Genomic DNA, 26015 nt, shown 5'->3' with positions numbered 1-26015 from the left:
TATATATATATATATATATATATATATATATATATATATATATATATATATATATATATATATATATATATATATATATATATATATATATATATATATATATATATATATATATATATATATATATATATATATATATATATATATATATATATATATATATATATATATATATATATATATATCTATATATATAAAAATAAGTTGTCTGTGTGTGTGTGTGTCGAGTGACGTCATGTTTGTCGACTGACGTCATTATAAGGATTGAGCTGTATGCGTCATGAAGTTGTTTGTCGACTGACGTCATGTTTGTCAACTGATGAAATTACATACCGGGACACCGGGACACAAATGACGACCGGGACACAGGGAATATAAATGACGACCGGGTACCTCAAAGAGAAATTACAGACTGGGACACCTGGACACAAATCACGACCGGGTCACAGGGAATATAAATGACGACCGGGACACAGGGACACAACTACAACGGGGACGCCAGGGGCAAAGGCGGGATATATAAATGACGACCGGGACACAGGGATTGTTCGAATAGAAATTACAGACCGGGACACGGTCTGTTTTTTTTTTTTTTTTTTTTTTTTTTTTTTTTTTTGTGATTGTGTTTGATCTGTTGCATTGGTGATTTCTCTTTTCATGATATAAATATATATATATATATATATATAGATATATATATATATATATATATATCTTTCTATATTCACAGGTGGGACACAGGGACACAACTACAATGGCGCGTAACGATTTACGCACGTGGGGGGGCCTGGGGGCACGAAGCCCCCCCACAAGCTAGGTGTTGGGGTGGCGCGAAGCGCCACCTCAACAGCTAGTATATATATGTTATATATATATATATATATATATATATATATATATATATATATATATATATATATATATATATATATATATATATATATATATATATATATATATATATATATATATATATATATATATATATATATATATATATATATATATATATATATATATGTATACATATATATATATATATATATATATATATATATCTATATATATAAAAATAAGTTGTCTGTGGATCTGTGGATCGTGGATCAGGTGACGTCATGTTTCGGCTGACGTCATGAAATTAGTTGCCATCATTTTTGCTTTGAAGGTGACGTCATTCAAGTTATATAAGACATATGTTCGCGTAAAATTCTATTAATGTTTAAGTTTACAATGACTGATGAAGATGCTCAAAGAGTCTATGCCAAAAAACTTGCTGCTGATAGAGAAAGTCAGAAAAGAAAGCGTGCCGAGGAATCAAAAGAACAGCAAGGAAACAGGCTTGAGGCTAAAGAACGCAAAACCGCGCAGTTAGATGAAGATCCACCTGGACAGCGAGAGTCAAAACATATTAAAACTGAAAATGATAGCGATGATGATTGGGTTTGGGATTTTGACTTGGATAAGGTCATCAATGACTACCAGATTTTAGTTAAAAAAAACAAAGGTTCGGCGATATGTATTTCATAGTGAAGCTGAAAAATAAAGAAGAAAAAGAAAACTGAAAAAAGAAAAAAGAGAAATTACAGACTGGGATACCGGGACACAAATGACGACCGGGACACAGGGAATATAAATGACGACCAGGACACAGGTATTTAAGAATATCGTTCAAAGACAAATTTTTAATTGTAAGAAGACCGTTGAAAGAGAAATTTCTAATTGTAAAATGACTGAAAAACCTACAATGGCAACGGTACCACCATCGAAGTAGATAACCAGTGGGTTTACGGCCAACCTACCATCTTCAAAGATACCACGATAGGAAGACTCTACACCGTTCACCCCAATTAACATGAATGCTTCTTTCTACGCCTGCTTTTGGTGAATGTACCCGGTCCGACATCCTTTGAGTATTTGAGAACTGTAAACGGTACTATACATGACACTTACCGTAGTGCATGCCAAGCTCTGAATTTATTGGAGAATGACCAACACTGGGATAACTGCATCAATGACGCGTGCGAAACGTCAAACCCAAGTCAAATTCGTACACTTGCTCTCCATCAGCTCCTACAGAGTTATGGGAAAAATATAAGTCAAAAATGTCCGAAGATATACTCCATCGAAAACAGTTAGAGACGTCAGAAATGACTTTTGATTTTACATCAGAAATTTATAACGACACTTTAGTTATTATAGAAGATTTGTGCGTACGTATGGCAAACAAACCTCTTCAGGATTTGGGAATGCCTTCACCTAACCGTATCGCTGCTGTTTCGACATGTGTAGAATTGGATCGTGAACAAAGTTACAGTACGAGTGATCTATTGTCGTATGTACAAAATAACATTTACAAGTTAACGTCGGAACAAAAAGACATTTATGATACGATAGACTCAATTTCAGGACGTATACAACTACCTGCTGATTTCTGTAGTTTAGTGACGTCCAAAAATGAATTGATTGAAAAAGTATTTCCGAATATTCTAAAAAATTATAAAAATAATAAATGGCTTTTAGTTATTATAGAAGATTTGTGCGTACGTATGGCAAACAAACCTCTTCAGGATTTGGGAATGCCTTCACCTAACCGTATCGCTGCTGTTTCGACATGTGTAGAATTGGATCGTGAACAAAGTTACAGTACGAGTGATCTATTGTCGTATGTACAAAATAACATTTACAAGTTAACGTCGGAACAAAAATACATTTATGATACGATAGACTCAATTTCAGGACGTATACAACTACCTGCTGATTTCTGTAATTTAGTGACGTCCAAAAATGAATTGATTGAAAAAGTATTTCCGAATATTCTAAAAAATTATAAAAATAATAAATGGCTAAGTGAAAGAGCGATTCTCGCACCCAAAAATATAGACGTCCACGAAATCAACAATATTGTTTTGACCAAGATTCGAGACCAGGCTGTCCTTTGCAAGTCAGTCGACACAGTTTTGGAACCAAATGAAGCGGTTAATTATCCATCTGAATTTGTAAATTCCATATATCTTTCAGGGTTTCCACCACACGTGCTACAACTAAAAATAGGCGTACCAATAATATTTTTAAGAAATATCAACCCACCAAAGCTTTGCAATGGCACGCGACTTGCCGTAAAAAAAACAATGGAAAGCCTAATAGAGGCGACAATCTTGACAGGGCCTTTTGAGGGTAAGGCTGTTCTTATTCCTCGCATTCCCATGATTCCAACGGATCTGCCTTTTCAATTTAAAAGATTGCAATTCCCAATTCGATTAGCATTTGCAATCACCATTAACAAAGCTCAAGGTCAATCATTAGAAAAATGTGGTATAGATCTTAATACTGATTGTTTTTCCCATGGACAATTGTACGTTGCATGTTCGAGGGTCGGTAAACCTGACAATCTATTTATATGCAGCGACAATTGGACAGCGAAGAATGTTGTATATTCGCAAGTTTTACGCAGTTAATTTGTATTGTATCCATCTATCTATCTATCTATATAAAAACGAGTTGTGTGTATGCATGTTTGTTTGTTTGTAAAAAGAGCGTTTGCATATGACGTCATTATTAGTGCATACGGCTTTGTATATGCACAGACAATGGGAAAGCCAAGAATGTTGTATATTCGCAATTTTTACGTAGTTTAACTCCTGCAGACGAAATGAATGCTTGCCTGAAAAATTCTAATTTATGGGCACACGTAAAAATATTAAAATTAACTACAAATATGCGTGTCCGATTGCAAAACGATGATTCTGGTCAAACATTTTCAGATCAATTGCTGGCAATTGGAAACGGAAAGCTTCCAATAGTGGGAAAGCCAAAAATGTTGTATATTCGCAATTTTTACGTAGTTTGAAACACATATATAAATCTATCTATATTCACAGGTGGGACACAGGGACACAACTACAATGGCGCGTAACTAATATGGCGCGTAACGACTTACGCGCGCGGGGGGGCTTGGGGGGGCGCGAAGCGCCCCACCAACTAGGTGTTGGGGTGGCGCGAAGCGCCACCCTAACAGCTAGTATATATATATATATATATATATATATATATATATATATATATATATATATATATATATATATATATATATATATATATATATATATATATATATATATATATATATATTTCTTAGTTCTTTAGATTAGGCATTAGTCCAAGAGGAGACTTTCAGGACTAACCTTTCTAAAATTTCGTAAATTTTACTTTTTCTCCTGTCTGTTCTAGGCCCCTGGAATCAATAGATAACCAACACACACATTTATTGATTAAGTCGAGTTGTTCGAAAAGTGATTCCATACCTTCATTAGATTCATAAACATATATCAATTTTTTCCATCCATAATAATTTACGACGTCTAGGACTGCTTGGTAGTAATTCGGCCGCAAAGCTAATGCATAGTCAAGAGAGCCAAGGGGGCTTAATGGAATCTATAAGTAAAAAAACAATATGATGGAAGTAAAAAAAAATTAAAACTTCAAGAAAATCAATTCAATTATATTCTTACCTGTGAACCTTGATGTTAAACTCAGGTTGAGACTAAATTTACACAAGACAGCATATTTCAAGTTCAACATATTCATGTCAAGAAATCACAGCTTTAAGACAACGTATTCTTCACGCTTACACTTCATGTATGGCAATTTCGGCGAGTTTCAGCTGAAGAGTTCTTAACAGTTCCTTTTCAAAACTACACTGAACAGTAGAATAAATGGAGTCCTCAAAATTTTCTTAATAAGGACATATCCCTTTAAACGATCTTGTTTTATTTTTTTGTAACCAAAGATATACATGTGCACATTGCATAAAAATTGTATTTCCTTTTTTCTAATTAACTTTGGATTATATACCCATGAAATGAGTTTATAATTTTTTTTGTGTCGAGGTACACACACGAGCGATTACAATTTGTTTTTTTGGTAATTTTAAACTGTCAGTTAGGTGTGATATAGCCCTCCTGAAATACAAAAGAAAATACTAAAAATAGGGCAAATTCCTAAAAAGGATCACCATTAATACACTGGCAATTCAAAGCTTTTTTATGTCAAGGCAAAGAAATTAACAGATTTGTAGTTGTCTGATGACGCACAAATTTTTGAAGAGGTTGGTGAAAATGATCTCAAACTTAATGATAAACAGGGTCTTCTGAAAATTTTGTTCATAACTGACAAAATAGATCGTCATAATGGTTTCAATGTACGGCTCCAAAGGAATAACCATACAATTTTGAAAATGAAAGAAAATAGAAGAATTTTACATTGAAACTGATATTATTTGAAACTTAAATAAAAACAAACAAACAAACCTTCTCTTTGCTAAAATTTAAACATTAAAAATAAAATATCGATGAAAGGAATCTAAATATCTTTGAAATTTGAACTTGCATCATTAAAAGTCTATTTTAATACCTTTAATTGGGCATTTTTTTTTTAGGTATATTAAATTAGGTAGGTTTTTCGTGTCATTAAAAGGAATACGAAAACGGATTTCAGAGTTTTAAAACCCAGAGCAAAATGTTTGCATTTCTAATAAAACCCGATGAAATAGAAGAAAATGTTTTCATTTTGTAACATTTTCAATGTGGCACTTCCGTATTAACCAGAACACGCTCGAGGAAATTGCTCTGTTGAATCTGAGATAAACGGTTTATAGCTGTCTGTATTTGGAGACAATTAGCTTAGGCTCAAGAGAAAAACTACGTTGTAGGTATATTTTAAAAGATTTTTAATATATAGAGTTGGTATTTCGGTTAGATTAGGTATTTAACATAATGCGTTCTGGGCAGCGTGCTTTTCCTAATTCTTTGCTGCAGTTTACTTAATTAAACATTATATTTGCATCAAATTTTGGTATAATTTATTACGATTAACCTAACTTTACTTGTGTTCTGGATAATCCGGAAGTACCTTCAGCGATATTAACCGATAAATTCAAGAAATTCCGGAAATATTTGGGTAAGAACAGAAGGTATTTATTTTTTCATGTCAACGTGTTGGGAATCTTCCCATGAAGTTTTCTTCTGTAAGAAAAAAATGGCTTTGCCGATTTTGTCTACATTAGGTTTAAGCTATAAATGTGAGTAACTATTTTCACAAACAAAATTTGTGTTAAACAAGAACAGGTTAAATACCGAAATTTCATATTCTTGTTTTCGTCAATTAATACTGAGATCATTAATAGACCTAGCCCATTTAACTGTTTTGGTTTTTACATCAATTCAAATTTGATTAGTGTAACAATAATTATTAAAGTTTAAAAGCGGATTTCTATTATTTTCTAAATGAAATGTATCCTATTATTCACTAAAAGACTGTTTTAGAATGAAAATATCGTTATTTTAATATTCACATTATGGTTGATTTTGACCAATAGCTAAAATAGTTCGCCGATCCCTACAGAAGACCGTTGCCTTTCATTAGCAAAACTTGTAATCAAACTCGCCCTTCATATTTAGAAGATTCTTAAACACATTTTAAACACTGACGTATCAATCTGGCTTACCCTACCGTGAAACAACACACACTCCTCTCAAAATACCCGTTAGCCTCAGCATTACTTTTAAATAGATTTCTCATCCTAGAAGATTTGATGTTCGACCTAAGGACAAGGGTCTAATAATAGATTTGAATTGTCTGTATGTTTTTTTTCGAAATTAATGTCATTTAAAATCTTTTAACCCATTTGTTAATAGGTTCGGTTTGTTGTTGATTATATCAGCACAAAATCCTACTCATCGATTCTTCAAAGCAACCAATATCCAAAGAGTTATTTCAAAATGGGTATTTGACACTCCAAGACTTGATCTTTGACTTTTTTAGAATAATTTTAATAAAAAATGTTTAAGAATCTGTCTATTTTTCCAGCTTAATGTCATTACTTGAACATTCACTCAATTTATCTAATCAAAGTCAATCAACGAGTATTAAGTTAATACACGAGAATATAGTATAAAAAGCTATTGTATTAAAAAGCTGATGATAACGAATTGTTAATAAAAAGTTTTTAAAGATGTTCATATTGAAAGACAAAATTACTGTTCACTACTGAGCAAAATTTGTCGTTGGATTTATCAAAAAATTCATCCAAATAAACCTGCCTATCTTAATTACCAACACTGTTACACCCGAAGTCTTTTAACATTCATTAAGACTATTACAGCTTCAAATTGTGTGAGTAACTAGACCCATCATAATTTAAGTTAGAACCAGCCTTATTCTAATTTAAAAGATTTACTAACTGAAATGATGAAGTCCTATTTGAGTTTGCTTAAAAGTAGTTTCTGCAGTATATGTTTGGCCTATTATCATGTGTTTATACATAAGGGCAATTCTTGTATCTGGAAATTAAGTCTATGAAGTCCAGGAAAAAAATGTAGAGAAAAATGTAGACGATGAAGAGATATGTCAATGACTACCTTATACCTTTTTTAGGGGGTCCATTTTAAGAACGAAAAAAAGACATAGAGAAAAAGACTCAAAAGGAAGACCTCCAGATCTTCGAAGTTCTTAAGAATTACTTATTTGACCTCTAACTTCGTTGATCTTCGTTGATTTCGTCAATTTTTGGGCATCAATGTATCTTCAAAACAAGTCCTTTAACATTAGAAAAAGTATTTTATCAAATATCCATGGCTTACTTTGTTTTGTACAGGATTAATAACAAGGTGCTATTAATTAAAAATCAGACGAACAGTAAAGAATAAAATATTCACCTTTTCAGGATACCAAGGAGTCAAAAAGGGTATGTGAAATGTATTTGAATATGAGTGAAGAATTCCGAAAGCATCAGGCCCAACTACTCCAATTAGAGCGTAAATTCCCCTCGATAGATGGCTGCAAACTAGAAAAGAACGCACTCCTTATTAAGATGATAAAAAGTCACTTTAGTTAAAACTTTTCTGAACCATTTTCTACACTCCAAGTTTTAAGTGGCAAAAAAACTCCAAACAAATAGGGCGCTTTGACAATAGAAGTTGCCCCACAACAAATGGGCCTTTTCTGGATTTTCATCCATAAAACATGACTTTTCAAAAAAAGAGAATCAAAATTCACTGAAAATCAAATTCTAGAGTAGCCAATCAGCTTGTCGACATTGTCGTGGACTCAACCCTCGACTGGATAGATTTATCTCATTTCAACATTTGCCAAATACGATCTCAACCAAGAGTAATGGAAAATATAATGCGCATTCTCGTTGTGCCTTGTTGGAAGTTTTTACCATATCTGCCTTATTACGGGGGTGTGCAAATTCCTTGTTATAAAAAAAAAACACCAAAAGTGATTGTTAGATTTGAAATAAACGTGATGAGAAGCAATGATTTGTTTAGGGGGATCAGGATATGATTCAGCCTCTTTAGAGGAGGGAAAGAGGAAATTTCAGCCAAATTCAGTCAAAATAAAGATCCAGTGTCCTCGTTGTATATTTTAAAGGCGCATGCCCATTTCAAACATTGAAGAAGGGTGGGTTTCCAAAAAACTTGTCATAATGATCTCTAGCAAAAGGTGTTACGGGTTTCTGCCAAACTTGGTAGGATGTAAAAGTAAATGTCTTCTTAGTTCAACCATTTAAGAGTTCAGGCCTTACCCAGCCTATGTAGTTAGCTCAGGTTATAGTTACCTGTCATCAGGTGCTCACAGTTGAACCATGAGGGAACCGTAGCCAGTAGTGGCAAAAATCTAAAATTAAACAGGTTTTCAAATAAACCATCTAGAGACATATATTTCCCATAAGACATTTTTTTCAAAATAGTGTTAATAAAAAGGGTTTTAGACAAAGTATAACACAATCTAAAAAGAAATTAATTTGCATTTGTTACTCAACTGAGGATTACTTTTTAGTGACGAAAATTTTTTAGAATTTCAAAAAAGAACCTGAAACCTTCTTATCCCCCCAACAAAATTTCAATTGAGACAATAAGTACACTATACTGTTGAATTACTTATCGGGAGACTTATGGTCCTTCAGCTTATCTTGAGCAAAGCTTGGTATTCTGGAATGAGAGCTAAGCATACAACTTGGATGCGCTCTAGCATTACTTTTGTCATTATTTAAGCAGCAAAGCTGGTCAGGCTGATGGGTTAGTAGTTGTTAAAGACTGCTTTTGAGCCTTTCATATGGAGAGAGACTGTTGTGGCTTCACATCATGGTGTGAAGAAGTGAGCAACTTCCCAGGGAAATGTGGTGATTTTACAATAAAGGTTAACGAAAGGCAGCAGCTTTGTTGGCCTTCAGATCTCCGATAGCTGTCTTAACTTCAGAGCCAAGGGGGCCTCATCCCGTTTTGGTTTTTCTGACTCTTGAAAAAACTAGGAGGGTGGGGAAGGGTCACAGAGGGCCAGGCGTCGTTGAGGCCTCCATGCCCTCAGGTTGAGGTTATGGAGGGGCTAGAGGTCAATTCCTATTAGTATTGGGATCAAATATCACTACAAAAGTTGTTTTTAAAAGAAAAAATCACTACTAATAAAGGTATACCACTTTCGTTTCATACTCTAAACATTTTTATATTAGCATACACAGCGTCTTTTAAAACGCGAGAAAAAGCTGATTTTTCTCTTTTCTCAATTCAAAAAAAGAAGTGTGGTAGGGCAAGGGCATAGAGGAGTCCAGGGGCCCGAGAGGGGGAGGCGTGGAGGAATCCATGGGCTAGAGGGAGCAAACAATATATAGGACCAGGGAGTTCAGAGGGAGTCTAGTGGGGTTTCGGACTGCAGAGGGCCAGGAGCTCAGAATAGAGGCATGGGGAACCAGAGTCAGTTATCTTAAGTTTTGAAACAAAATATTGATAATAAGTTCACTTTTTGGGGGGAGCAAGGACTGGGCGGTGCCATGGAGTGTCATGGTGCCATGATGAACCCCGAAAGCTGGATTATCCTGGGCCATGATGATCCATAGGGCATGAATTGGCACAAACAACGAAGTGGTACTGGCCAGAGATTGCCATGGGCAATAACGAACCACTAGGAATGGAGTGCCACGAACCATAGGATGCCATCGACCACGATGATCCACAAGATATGGAACACCACAGGGCCAGGAGGCGGTACGGGCCTCAGATTTCCAAGAACCAAGAAATGCCGTTAGAAAATGCCCCGGGCAACAAAGTGTCCTGGGCCGTGGTCACTATTTGCTTCAAACGGGCTAAGAACTGCCATGAGCCACGGAGGCCCATTCATTTCTGGTCTTCTCCTCGATAAGTTTCATCATCTGTTTAAAAGGTTCAGTCCCATAGAAAATTCTCATCAGAACCTGACATCTATCTATATATATAAAAATAAGTTGTCTGTGTGTCTGTCGAGTGACGTCATGTTTGTGTGTCGACTGACGTCGTGTTTGTCGACTGACAAAAATGACGACCGGGACACCGGGACATAGGGAATCAGGACACCGGAACACAAATGACGACCGGGACAAAAATGACGAACCGGACACCGGGACACAGGGAATATAAATGGCGACCGCGACACTCAAAGAGAAATTACAGACTGGGACACCGGGACACAAATGACGACCGGGACACAGGAAATATAAATGACGACCGGGACACAGGGACACAACTACAACGGGGACGCCGGGGGGCACAGGGGGATATATAAATGACGACAGGGACACAGGGAATGTTCGATTGGCAATAACCATCAAAAAAGCTCAAGGGCAAGCATTAGAATAATGAGGTATAGATCTGAATACAGATTGTTTTTCCCATGGACAATTATATGTTGTATTTTCAAGAGTCGGTAGACCTGACAATCTACTTATATGCACAGACAATGGGACAGCCAAGAATGTTGTATATTCGCAAGTTTTACGTAGTTAAAATATATATATATATATATATATATATATATATATATATATATATATATATATATATATATATATATATATATATATATATATATATATATATATATATATATATATATATATATATATATATATATATGAGGTGGGACACAGGGACAAAACTACAATGGCGCGTAACGACTTGAGCACGTGGGGGGGCTTGGTGGGCGCGAAGCGCCCCCACCAACTAGGTGTTGGGGTGGCACGAAGCGCCACACCAGCAGCTAGTACATCTATATATATAAAAATAAGTTGTCTGTGTGTGTGTCGAGTGACGTCATGTTCGTGTGTCGACTGACGTCATGTTTGTCGACTGACGTCATTATAAGGATTGAGCTGTATGCGTCATGAAGTTGTTTGTCGACTGACGTCATGTTTGTCAACTGATGAATTTACATACCGGGACACCAGGACACAAGTGACGACCGGGACACAGTGTTGGCGTATTGGGTTTGACCTTAGCGTGGTAATACGGGACCTAGAGATCGAACCATGCTGCAGGAATGCACTACAGTGCCGACGCAGGGACCTTAGTAGTCAAGAAGCGTCGTTAATCAGATACAAATACAAATACAGTAGATCAGTTGGTAAAGCTTTATGTTCCAGGTTCTAGGTCCGAGAGGTTCCAGGTTCGAACCATTGCTTTAGCATTAATACAAAAGAAGAAAAAAACTAAAAAAAGATAAAAACTACAAAAAAGAACTAAAAAGAAAATCTATATCTATATATATAAAAATAAGTTGTCGGTGTGTGTGTGGGTCTGTCGGGTGACGTCATGTTTGTGTGTTGACTGACGTCATGAAGTTAGTTGTCGTCATTTTTGTTATGACGGTGACGTCATTAAAGGTACATAAGACATGCGTTCACGGAGAAATCTATTAATGTTTAACTGTAAAATGACTGATGAACTTACAATGGCAACAGCCGAGGAAGATGCTCAAAGAGTCTATGCCAAAAAACTTGCTGCTGATAGAGAAAGTAAGAAAAGAAAGCGTGCCGAGGAATCAAAAGAACAGCAAGAAAACAGGCTTGAGGCTGATAGAGAAAGAAAGAACAGAAAGCGTGCCGAGGAACTATCAGAGCAACATGAAACCAGACTTGCTGCTAAAAGAGAAAGTGAAAAAAGAAGGCGTGCCGAGGAATCACAAGAACAGCAAGAAATCAGGCTTGCTGCTGATAGAGAAAGTAAGAAAAGAAAGCGTGCCGAGGAATCAGAGCAACCTGAAAGTTATCGCCTGGCATTCAGGTACAGCCCAGTAGTGGGTTGTTCCATATTCCCCATTATTATCAAAAACATTTAATGCACAAATAAACGTTGAATACTGTAACTCCGTAAAGGCAATCAAATACATTTATAAATAAGTCAACAAAGGCAGTGACATGGCAGTTTTTGGCTTGCAGCCCGAAATGAAAGATATCGACGAAATCGTACAATATCAGGCTGGAAGATACATAAGCAGTAATGAAGCTGTTTGGCGAATTCTTTCATTTCCGATACATGAACGTAGTCCAGCTGTTGTTCACTTAGCGGTACATTTACAGAATGGTCAACGTGTTTATTTCTCGGAAACCAACGTGCAACAAAGAGCCCTGAATCCACCAGATACAAAGTTAACCGGTTTCTTTTCGCTTTGCAAAAATGATTCTTTTGCAAAAAAACTGCTGTATACTGAAGTGCCTTCGTATTACACGTGGAATAATAAAAATAAAGTATTTGAACGTCGAAAACAGGGTAAGTCAGTCGACGGCCAACCTACCATCTTCAAAGATACCACGATAGGAAGACTCTACACCGTTCACCCCAATCAACATGAATGCTTCTTTCTACACCTGCTTTTGGTGAATGTACCCGGTCCGACATCCTTTGAGTATTTGAGAACTGTAGACGGTACTATACATGACACTTACCGTAGTGCATGCGAAGCTCTGAATCTATTGAAGAATGACCAGCACTGGGATAACTGCATCAATGACGCGTGCGAAACGTCAACTCCAAGTCAAATTCGTGCATTGTTTGGCATCATTTTAACAACTTGCTCTCCATCAGCTCCTACAGAGTTATGGGAAAAATATAAGTCAAAAATGTCCGAAGATATACTCCATCGAAAACAGTTAGAGACGTCAGATATGACTTTTGATTTTACATCAGAAATTTATAGCTACACTTTAGTTATTACAGAAGATTTGTGCGTACGTATGGCAAACAAACTTCTTCAGGATTTGGGAATGCCTTCACCTAACCGTATCGCTGCTGTTTCGACATGTGTAGAATTGGATCGTGAACAAAGTTACAGTACGAGTGATCTATTGTCGTATGTACAAAATAACATTTCCAAGTTAACGTCGGAACAAAAAGACATTTATGATACGATAATGCATTGTGTCGATAACAATGTTGGAGAAATTTTCTTTTTGGATGCACCAGGAGGTACTGGTAAAACGTTTGTGATAAAACTGATTCTGGCATCAATTCGATCAAAAAATGATATAGCGTTGGCAATTGCGTCGTCCGGAATAGCCGCAACATTGCTGCCTGGTGGAAGAACTGCTCATTCCGCTTTGAAATTGCCTCTGAATTTGCATTCTACAGAAACTCCCACGTGCAATATTTCCAAATCATCTGGGATGGGTAAAGTATTGCAGCAATGCAAACTTATTATTTTGGATGAGTGCACAATGGCACACAAAAAATCGCTCGAGGCTCTGGATCAATGCTTGAAAGATTTGCGAGGGAAGTCGAAACCCTTTGGCAGCACATTAATATTGCTTGCGGGAGATTTTAGGCAAACATTACCTATAATACGTAGGTCAACCCCTGCAGACGAAATGAATACTTGCCTGAAAAATTCTAATTTATGGGCAAACGTAAAAACATTAAAATTAACTACAAATATGCGTGTCCGATTGCAAAACGATGACTCTGGTCAAACATTTTCAGATCAATTGCTGGCAATTGGAAACGGAAAGCTCCCAGTAGACTCAATTTCAGGACGTATACAACTACCTGCTGATTTCTGTAATTTAGTGACGTCCAAAAATGAATTGATTGAAAAAGTATTTCCGAATATTCTAAACAATTATAAAAATAATACATTGCTAAGTGAAAGAGCGATTCTTGCACCCAAAAATATAGACGTCCACGAAATCAACAAAATTGTTTTGACCAAGATTCGAGACCAGGCAGTCCTTTACAAGTCAGTCGACACAGTTTTGGAACCAAATGAAGCGGTTAATTATCCATCTGAATTTTTAAATTCCGTGGATCTTTCAGGGTTTCCACCACACGTGCTACAACTAAAAATAGGCATACCAATAATACTTTTAAGAAATTTCAACCCACTAAAGCTTTGCACTGGCACGCGACTTGCCGTAAAAAAACAATGGAAAACCTAATAGAGGCCACAATCTTGACAGGGCCTTTTGAGGGTTAGGCTGTTCTTATTCCTCGCATTCCCATGATTCCAACGGATCTGCCTTTTCAATTTAAAAGATTGCAATTCCCAATTCGATTAGCATTTGCAATCACCAATAACAAAGCTCAAGGTCAATCATTAGAAAAATGTGGTATAGATCTTAATACTTATTGTTTTTCCCATGGACAATTGTACGTTGCATGTTCGAGGGTCGGTAAACCTGACAATCTATTTATATGCAGCGACAATTGGACAGCGAAGAATGTTGTATATTCGCAAGTTTTACGCAGTTAATTTGTATTGTATCTATCTATCTATCTATCTATATAAAAACGAGTTGTGTGTATGCATGTTTGTTTGTTTGTAAAAAGAGCGTTTGCATATGACGTCATTATTAGTACATAAGGCTTTGTATATGCACATACAATGGGAAAGCCAAGAATGTTGTATATTCGCAAGTTTTACGTAGTTTAAAACACATATATAAATCTATCTATATTCATAGGTGGTACACAGGGACACAACTACAATGGCGCGTAACTAATATGGCGCGTAACGACTTACGCGCGCGGGGGGCTTGGGAGGGGGCGAGAAGCGCCCCCACCAACTAGGTGTTGGGGTGGCGCGAAGCACCACCCCAACAGCTAGTCTATATATATAAAATAAGTTGTCTGTGTGTCTGTCGAGTGACGTCACTGTCCGCATATGACGTCTGAATTATTTCATCACATACCAATTCAAAAACGAATGTATTCAAGCCGAAGTAGCTCAGTTATATAACTACCTGTGTTGTCGCAGTGGGTTTGACCTTGGCGTGGTAATACGGGACCCAGAGATCGTACCATGCTGCAGGGCCGACGCAGGGACCTTAGTAGTCAAAAAGCGTCGTTAATCCGATACAAATACAAATACAGTAGCTCACTTGGTAAAGCTTTATGTTTAAGGTTCTAGGTCCGAGAGGTTCGAACCTTGGCTTTAGCATTAATACAAAAGAAGAAAAAAACTAAAAAACATAAAAACTACAAAAAAACTAAAAAGAAAATACTAAAAAAACTAAAAAAGCTAAAAACTAAAAAAAACTAAAAAAGGGTATAAAACTAAAAATTAAAAAAAGTAAAAAAAAATAAAAAAAAATAAAAAAAGGTTAAAAACTACAAAAAACTAAAAAGGAAAAAAAACTAAAAACTAAAAAAAACTTAAAAACCAAAAACTGAAAAAGAAAAAAACTAACAAAAGGAAAAAACCGACAAATAAAGGAGAAAAAGAAAATTAAAAAAAAATAAAATAAAAAAAAAACTAAAAAAGGTAAAAGTATTCAAGCCGAAGTAGCTGAGTTGGTAAAGCGTTATGTTCCAGGTTCTAGGTCCGAGAGGTTCCAGGTTCGAACCTTTGCTTTAGCATTAATACAAAAGAAGAAAAAAAAACTAAAAAAGAAAAAAACTAAAAAAAGACTAAAAACAGGTAAAAACTACTAAAAAAACTAAAAAAGCTAAAAAACTAAAAAAACTAAAAAAAGGTAAAAAACTAAAAAAGAAAAAAAGCTAAAAAAACGGGTAAAGGTAAAACAGGTAAAGGTAAGGGTAAAAACAGCCAAAAAACTAAAAAGAAAAAAAAACTAAAAACTAATATAAAAACTGAAAAAGAAAAAAAACTAAAAAAAGGAAAAAAACTGAAAAATAAAGGAGAAAAAAAACTAAAAAAATAAAAATAAAGATAAAACTAAAAAAGGTAAAAACTACAAAATACTAAAAAGAAAAAAGAAAAAAAACTAAAAAGCTAAAAAATAGGTAAAAACCAAAAAGAAACTAAAAAAAAAAAAGGGAAAAAACAAAAAAATTATATACCAACTCAAAAACGAATGTATATACAGACCGGGACACAGGGAATATAAATGACGACCGAGACAATCAAAGAGAAATTACAGACTGGGACACCGGGACAAAAATGACAACTGGGACGTGTGTGTCGACTGACGTCATGTTTGTGTGCCGACTGTCGTCATGTTTGTCGACTGTAAATGACAACTGGGACACAGGGACACAACTACAACGGGGACGCCGGGGGGCACAGGGCGATATATAAATGACGATGGGGACACAGAGAATGTTTGATTAGCAATCACCATCAAAAAAGCTCAAGGGCAATCATTAGAATAATGAGGTATAGACCTGAATACGGATTGTTTTTCCCATGGACAATTATATGTTGCATGTTCAAGAGTCGGTAAACCTGACAATCTATTTAAATGTAAAGACAATGGGACAGCAAAGAATGTTGTATATTCGCAAGTTTTACGTAGTTAAAAACATATATATATATATATATATATATATATATATATATATATATATATATATATATATATATATATATATATATATATATATATATATATATATATATACATATATATATATATATATATATATATATATATATATATATATATATATATATATATATATATATAAATAAGTTGTTTGTCGGTCTGTCGACTGACGTCATGTTTGTGTGTCGACTGACGTCATGTTTGTCGACTGACGTCATTATAAGTATTGAGCTGTATGTCGTCATGAAGTTGTTTGTCGTCTGACGTCATGTTTCTCGACTAACGAAACTACAGACCGGGACACCGGGACACAAATGACGTGTTATGTCTGTTATAACGTAATAGAGGCAACAATCTTGACAGGGCCTTTTGAGGGTGAGGCTTTTCTTATTCCACGCATTCTCATGATTCCAATGGATCTGCCTTTTCAACCTAAAAATTGCAATTCCCAATTTCATTAGCATATTTAGTTTTCAGTCCAGAACCACTAAAGCTATTATGTAAATATCAAAAATATTTATGTTGTCTGAGCAATAATTTTTAGTTTTTATTTCAAAATAGAAAATTACCTGACAATTTTAGAATTATATCTATCTATATATATAAAAATAAGTTGTCTGTCTGTGGATCAGGTGACGTCATGTTTCTGTGTCGACTGGCGTCATGAAGTTAGTTGTCGTCATTTTTGCTATGACGGTGGACACAAATGACGACGGGGACACAGGGAATATAAATGACGACCCGGACACAGGGACACAACTACAACGGGGACGCCGGAGGGCACAGGGGGATATATAAATGACGACGGCAACAAAGGAAATGGTCGATTAGCAATCACCATCAACAAAACTCAAGGGCAATCAATAGAATCATGAGGTATTGATCTGAATACGGATTGTTTTCCCATGGACCATTATGCGTTGCATGTTCAAGAGTCGGTAAACCTGACAATCTATTTATATGCACAGACGATGGGACAGCAAAGAATGTTGTATATTCGCAAGTTTTACGTAGTTAAAAACATATATATATATATATATATATATATATATATATATATATATATATATATATATATATATATATATATATATATATATATATATATATATATATATATATATATATATATATATATATATCAAAGAGAAATTACAGACCGGGACACAAATGACGACCGGGACAGAGGGAATATAAATAACGACCGGGACACTCAAGGAGAAATTACAGACTGGGATACAGGGACACAAATGACGACCGGGACACAGGCAATATAAATGACGACCAGGACACAGGTATTTAAGAATATCGTTCAAAGACAAATTTTTAATTGTAAGAAGACCGTTGAAAGAGAAATTTCTAATTGTGAAATGACTGAAGAACCTACAATGGCAACACCCGAGGAAGCTGCTCAAAACGAATGTATTCACGCCGAAGTAGCTGAGTTGGTAAAGCGTTATGTTTCAGGTTCTAGGTCCGAGAGGCTCCAGGTTTGAACCTTGGCTTTAGTATTAATACAAAAGAAGAAAAAAACTAAAAAAGGTAAAAACTACAAAAAAAACTAAAAAGAAAATATATATATATATTTATATATATCATCTTTTCCACAAAATAATAATTTAGTGCTTCTGCTTAAAAACAGCAATCGAATTGATGCCTCCTGATACGCAACTATCAACAAAGTGACAATCGTTGTGGTCAGTGATCAGTTCTTACCTCGAGATAATATTCTTTATAGGCGAAACAATCAGTTGACAAGAATTGCTTAAACTCATCGATGCTACGATGCCCTACAATATCCTGACGAATATAAATGACGCCCGGGACACTCAAATAGAAATCACAGACTGGGACACCGGGACACAAATGACGACGGGGACACAGGGAATATAAATGACGACCCGGACACAGGGACACATCCACTTTGTGTATGTATATATATATATATATATATATATATATATATATATATATATATATATATATATATATATATATATATATATATATATATATATATATATATATATATATATATATATATATATATATATATATATATATATATATATATATATAAATATATCTATATATATAAAAATAAGTTGTCTGTCTGTCTGTGGATCAGGTGACGTCATGTTTCTGTGTTGACTGACGTCATGAAATTAACAGCCGAGGAAGCTGCTCAAAGAGTTTATGCCAAAAAACTTGCTGCTGATAGAGAAAGTAAGAAAAGAAAGCGTTCCGAGGAATCACAAGAACAGCAAGAAAACAGGCTTGCGGCTAAAGAACGCAAAACCGCGCAGTTAGATGGAAATCCACCTGGACAGCGAGAGTCAAAACATATCAAAACTGAAAATGATAGCGATGATGATTGGGTTTGGGATTTGGATAAGGTCATCAATGCCTACCCGGGACACAGGGAATATAAATGACGACCGGGACACAGGGACACAACTACAACGGGGACGCCGGGGGCACAGGCGGGATATATAAATGACGACCGGGACACAGGGATTGTTCGAATAGAAATTAAAGACCGGGACACCGGGACACAAATGACGACCGGGACACCGGGACACAGGGAATATAAATGACGACCGGGACACTCAAAGAGAAATTACAAACTGGGACACCGGGACACAAATGACGACCGGGACACAGGGAATATAAATGACGACCGGGACACAGGGACACATCATTAGAATAATGAGGTATAGATCTGAATACGGATTGTTTTTCCCATGGACAATTATATGTTGCATGTTCAAGAGTCAGTAAACCTGACAATCTATTTATATGCACAGACAATGGGACAGCGAAGAATGTTGTATATTCGCATGTTTTACGTAGTTAAAAACATATATTTATATCTATCTCTATTCACAGGTGGGACACAGGGACACAACTACAATGGCGCGTAACTAATATGGCGCGTAACGACTTACGCGCGCGGGGGGGCTTGGGGGGTGCGAAGCACCCCACCAACTAGGTGTTGGGGTGGCGAAGCGCCACCCCAACAGCTAGTATATATATAAAAATAAGTTGTCTGTCTCTCTGTCTGTCTGTCTGTCTGTCGAGTGACGTCATGTTTGTCCGCATATGAAGTCTGAATTATTTCATCATATACCAATTCAAAAACGAATGTATTTAAGCCGATGTAGCTGAGTTGGTAACGCGTTATGTTCCAGGTTCTAGGTTCGACAGGTTCCAGATTCGAAACTAAAATACCAATCACCATCAACAAAGCTCAAGGGCAATCATTAGAATCATGAGGTATAGATCTGAAAACGGATTGTTTTTCCCATGGACAATTATATGTTGGTAAACTTGACAATCTATTTATATGCACCGACAATGGGACAGCGAAGAATGTGGTATATTTGCAAGTTTTACGTATTTAAATATATATATATATATATATATATATATATATATATATATATATATATATATATATATATATATATATATATATATATATATATATATATATATATATATATATATATATATATATATATATTCACAGGTGGGACATAGGAACACAACTACAATGGCGCGTAACTAATATTGCAAGTAACGACTTACGCGCGCGGGGGGGCTTGGGGGGCGCGAAGCGCCTCCCCAAGCTAGTTTGTAATAAAATAAAAATGGTCATGCCATGCCTTCTGTGCAAACAATTATCGTTGACAGATTTTGCAGAAAATCAAAGCACATTTGCAAAAAAAAACGGAATTTAGATGCTAAAAGATACATAGAAAGAATCAGATTTTCATGCTGATTCTAAATATATAAGTTTCATCAAATTTAGTCTTTGTCATCAAAAGTTACAAGCCTGAAAAAATTTGCCTTATTTTGGAAAATAGGGGGAAACACCCCGTAAAAGTAATAGAATCTTAACGAAAATCACACCATCACATTCGGCATATGAGAGGACCCTATGGCAAAAATTTCAAGCTCCTGTTTACAAAAATGTGGAATTTCGTATTTTTTGCCAGAAGACAAATCACGGGTGCGTGTATATTTGTTTCTTTGTTTTTTTTTGTTTTTGTTTTTTCCCCAGGGGTCATCGTATCGACCAAGTGGTCCTAGAATGTCGCAAGAGGGCTCATTCTAACGTAAATGAAAAGTTCTAGTGCCCTTTTTAAGTGACCAAAAAAATTGGAGGGCACCTAGGCCCCCTCCCACGCTCATTTTTTCTCCAAAGTCAACAGATCAAAATTTTGAGATAGTCATTTTGTTCCGCATAGTCGAAAACCATAATAACTATGTCTTTAAGAATGACTTACTCCCCCATAATCCCTGGGGGAGGGGCTGCAAGTTACAAACTTTGACCAGTGTTTACATACAGTAATGGTTATTGGGAAGTGTACAGATGTTTTCAGGGGTTTTTTTTTTGTTTGGGGGGTGGGGTTGAGGGGAAGGGGCTACGTGGGAGGATCTTTCCTTCGAGGTATATATCATGAGGAATAAAAATTCAATGAAAAGGGCGGAGGATTTTCTAACATTACTATGAAAAACAAAGAAAAAATAAACATGAAAACCTTTTTTCAACTGAAAGTAAGGAGTAGCATTGAAACGTAAAACCAACAGAGATTATTACGCATATGAGGGGTTCTAAAAATACTTTAGCATAAAGAGCAAGGTATTTAGGAGTAGATAAATACCTCGCTCTTTATGCTAAAGTATTTTTAGTAATTTCAACTATTTATTCTACGGCCTTTGTAATTCAAGGGTCATTCTTAAAGAATTGGGACAAAACTTACGATTTAGTGTAAAGAGCGAGGTATTGACGAGGGTACAAACCCCCTCGTATACATAATAAAAATATAAGAATATAAAAGTGTGTTACGTTAGCTGGCACATACGCAGGGTAGGGGCCTTCGGCCCCCCCCCCGAAACTTGTTTAATTTCTGAAATGTTTAATTTCTCCATTGTTTCTTGGGATTTCTGGCAAAAGTAGGACATTTATTAAGAATCTAGATACATGTGTGAAGCCTTTTTTGGGGAATTTTACAGCATGCCATTATCCGGTCAAGTCACTGCCCAATTATTAACCCATTTTCTGTCTAACTTTTTACCCTCTTTGATGTAATTAGCAATTGTGCTGTTATTTCTTTTTTGTAAAGAGAGTTTGCTTTCCAAAGCAGAATAGAATTATCCTATATATTAGGGCGTTTATCCCCCCCCCCTTTCAGGATAAAGTACAGGTTTTAATGGATCAATTTTGGAAACTATCATTTTTCATTAAAATCTACGTTTTTGCAATAAAAGAACTACCCCCCACAGAATCTATATTGCACTGTTAACCCTAAAATGTCCCTTTCAGTGGGATATAAAAGATTAATCACTGGTTCTAAATCGCTATGAACATAACCTGAGCCTAAAACATACTGTTCAGGCTTCAGTCTTCTTCCTCCCCCCCCCCATCCGTTACAATACTACAGAATCTGTATTTTCCGATATACTTGCTTTTTGCATTACTAAATAAAAAAGTGCTACTTTATATCTGCTGTTTCAAAGGTTTTGGGCCCCCCCGAAAAAAATTCCTACGTACGTGCCTGTACGTAAGTTAATTCTTAAGTTACGTATATTTTTTACTAATAAAAACGTTCGTTAAAAATTCAAAGTTCTAGTTGGATTTTTAAGTAACCGAGAAATTGGAGGGCAACTAGGCCTCCTTCCCCATCCCTTATTTCTCAAAATCGTCAGATCAAAACTAAGAGAAAGCCATTTAGTCAAAAAAAAGAACTAATATACAAATTTCATTTTAATAATTTATGTGCGGAGAGCCAAAATCAAACACGCATTAATTCAAAAACTTCCAGAAATTAAATAAAAAACTAGTTTTTTCAACTGAAAGTAAGGAGCGACATTAAAACTTAAAACGAACAGAAATTACTCCGTATATGAAATGGGTTGTCCCCTCCACAATCCCTCGCTCTTTACGCTAAAGTTTGACTCTTTGCCACAATTCTACTTTTTAAAACAATTAAAAGCTTTAGCGTAAAGAGCGAGGGATTGTGGAGGGGACAACCCATTTTATATACGGAGTAATTTCTGTTCGTTTTAAGTTTTAATTTAGCGCATAGCACCTTTGGCCCTGCTTGGTCACTTGAAAAGGCACTTAAATTCTAAATTTTTTCAAATTAGCCCTCTCTCGATCTTCTAGGACCTTTAGTTTGATACGATCGTGTCTGGGCTTTTACCCCGCCCCCCAACCTGAAAATATCCTCCGCAGAAAATACCGCTCCAATAAATACCCTCCAGAAAATGCCCACCATGGAAAATACCCCCTGTGGAAAGTACACCCCTTGGAAAATAACCCCCCGGAATATAGTTCCTCCGAAAATGGCCCTGTGGGAAATACCCTGTTGCTGGTTGGTCTCCAATAACTTTCGACTTATAAAATAAGGACTACAATTCTCAATTTCTGGCGTAATCAGCACCCTTCAAATTTTCTGCAGACCCTGAGCTGGAGGCGAGGATAAGGAAGGGGAAGTCTCCATCCTTTTCGGAATAAATTCCGCTAATTTTGAGGTTCAATGTTACTCTTTACTTTCATAATAACAGCGTAGACCAGAAATAGGCCTATGCCCAGAAATCAAGAGGGATTGAATATAAATTTCACATTTTCGAGTTTTTTTAAGTTTTCTTGTACTAAATACCCCCCCCCCCCCGTCCCAGAAAAAAATAATGGCCCCCTCCCCAAACAAAAGTCCTGGATACAGCCCTAGGGCTTATACATCAATTTCTATCTCCACCCATCCCTCGTCTCTCCCTAGAAATAATTCTGTATTTACTTTAACGCACAATAAAAGTTGTGCAGTTTTGGCATTAAAATGTATCTTTTGAGGTATTTCCCTCCCTCCCTAACTACAAAACAATCAGAGAACCCCATTGTCGAGGTTTTATTTGATTTATATGCGTAGTTTGCTTTGGACGTCTCTTGGATACAGAGCCAGTTTTTAGGTCTTAACAAAAGTTTTAAAAGGTCTTGAAAAGTTTTTAGGTCTTAACAAAGTTCATTGTCTTGGGTAAATTTCCTGTTGTTTTACAAACCCAAACATTTGTAGTTTCTGATTGTTTTGTTGTCGGAGGAGAGAGAGAGAAATGCCTCAAAGGGTGCATTTTAATGCCAAAACTTCCCAGCCCTCATTGAGCCTTCAGGTACATAAAGAACTAGTTCAAAGGATACGAGGGGAAGTGAAGGTAGAAATTGCATATAGCCCCCAGGGCTGTATCCAGGACTTTTGCTTGGTAAAGTTATTTTTTAGAGGGGGGAGGGTAAAAAAAGCGCATCAAAAATGTGAAACTGATATTTAAATCCTCTGGATTTCTGGGAATATTTCTGGTCTACTCTGCTTTGTGCATTAAGCACCAAAATGAGCAGAATTTACTCCATAGAGAGAGGGGATGCCCCTTCCTCGTCTCCACCTCTACCTCATGGTCGCTGAAACTCGAGGGGGTGGGGTGTATCAGAAATTGAGATATAGTCCTTTTTTAAAGTCGAAAGTGATTGGGAGACCACCCAAATGCAAGGGGAAGGGGTATTTTTCGTGGGGGAAATGTTTTCCGGGTTTTTTTCCGAGGGATATATTCTTGGAGGGTGGGGGTGTATTCTTCAGGACACCGGCTCCAATCCGAATACAATTAGGGTTTCCTTTCAAACCTAGCAAGGTGATAAAAATCAACCGTGGACAGATTCTCATATCACAATTTTTCTAGAGATTTTTTCCGAAGAAATAATGCGCCTTTTTTGTTTTTGTTTTTTTGTTTTTTTTCTTAATAATGTATATGAATGTTTTAACTGTAAAGTATGAGCGAATTGCACTTCTCTCTGGGTATTTAAGCCTAATCTGTATATTCAAGATTTGGAAATAAGACTTTCATTCCTGCAGGATTCTAGATTATAAAAGGCTGACAGGTAAAGTCAGTGATGGAAGCGACCGAAAGAACTTCAGAGATCTACGAGGCTGTATCCAATATGGTGCCTTGAGCAACAACAATGGCAAATTGGTTCGTTCTTTACTAGTTCCTGCTAATAGAACGCCGAGGGCTTTTTCCTGTGTGTAATATAATCGCGGTTGCAGCAGTAGCTACAACCGAATAAAAGAAAAACCTTGGCCAATAGTAAACTAGAATCGACTATTTTGACAGCAAAGCGGATGGAAATAAAATCTATATATATATATATATATATATATATATATATATATATATATATATATATATATATATATATATATATATATATATATATATATATATATATATCTATATATATAAAAATAAGTTGTCTGTGTGTGGATCTGTGGATCAGGTGACGTCACCTGAAAAAACTGGATCAGGTGACGTGAAAACTGAAAAAACTAAAAAAAGGCAAAAACTACAAAAAAAAACTAAAAACTAATAAAAAAAATAAAAAGCTAAAAAACTAAAAAAACTAAAAAAAGGCAAAAACTACAAAAAGAAATAAAAACTAATAAAAAAAGCTAAAAAACTAAAAAAACTAAAAAAAGGCAAAAACTACAAAAAAAACTAAAAACTAATAAAAAAAAATAAAAAAGCTAAAAAACTAAAAAAACTAAAAAAACTAAAAAAGGTAAAAAACTAAAAAAACTAAAAACTAAAAAAAACTAAAAAAAAAAGAAAAAACTGAAAAATAAGCTAAAATAAAGGTAAAAACCAATAAAAAACTAAAAAAAAAACTGAAAAAACTAAAAAAAGGCAAAAACTACAAAAAAAAACTAAAAACTAATAAAAAAAAGTAAAAAAGCTAAAAAACTAAAAAAACTAAAAAAACTAAAAAAAGGTAAAAAACTAAAAAAAATAAAAAATAAAAAAAAAATAAAAAAAGGAAAAAACTGAAAAATAAGCTAAAATAAAGGTAAAAACCAATAAAAAACTAAAAAGAAAAAAAGGAAAAAACTAAAAAAATTTTCATCTAAAAAACTAAAAAAAAACTAAAAAAGGTAAAAACTAAAAGAACTAAAAAAGAAAAAAATAAATGACGACACTCAAAGAGAAAGCGACCAGGACAAAAGGAATGTTCGATTAGCAATCAACAAAGCACCGGGACACAGGGAGTATAAATGACGACCAGGACATAAGTAAAAAAAAAACTAACAAAACTAAAAAGAAGGTAAAAACTACAAAAAAACTAAAAAGAAAAAAAAACTAAAAACTAATAAAAAAACTAAAAAATCTAAATAAACTAAAAAAGAAAAAAAAAGGAAAAAAATAAAGGAGAAAAACAAAACTTAAAAAAAGGCAAAAACTACAAAAAAAACTAAAAACTAATAAAAAAAGTAAAAAAGCTAAAAAACTAAAAAAACTAAAAAAACTAAAAAAAGGTAAAAAACTAAAAAAAATAAAAAATAAAAAAAAATTAAAAAAAAGGAAAAAACTGAAAAATAAGCTAAAA

The 26015-nt window shown here is 35.2% G+C and overlaps 1 protein-coding gene across 1 annotated transcript in view; it reads right to left on the bottom strand.

Moving 5' to 3' along the window:
- Positions 1-26015, bottom strand: part of LOC136029666 (glutamate receptor 1-like) — a 155664-nt gene that overhangs the window by 112063 nt on the left and 17586 nt on the right. The window contains exons 3-4 of the mRNA XM_065708170.1: positions 7713-7840; positions 4302-4431 (exon numbers count right to left, since the gene is read on the bottom strand). Coding sequence (XP_065564242.1) covers positions 4302-4431; positions 7713-7840 — 258 coding nt within the window. The remainder of the gene's footprint in view (positions 1-4301; positions 4432-7712; positions 7841-26015) is intronic.

This window comes from Artemia franciscana, chromosome 7, assembly GCF_032884065.1.
Source record: "Artemia franciscana chromosome 7, ASM3288406v1, whole genome shotgun sequence".
Classification (NCBI taxonomy): Eukaryota; Metazoa; Arthropoda; class Branchiopoda; order Anostraca; family Artemiidae; genus Artemia; species Artemia franciscana.
The sequence above is the reverse complement of the archived record's forward strand: the minus strand, read 5'-3'. Positions and strand labels throughout refer to the sequence as shown.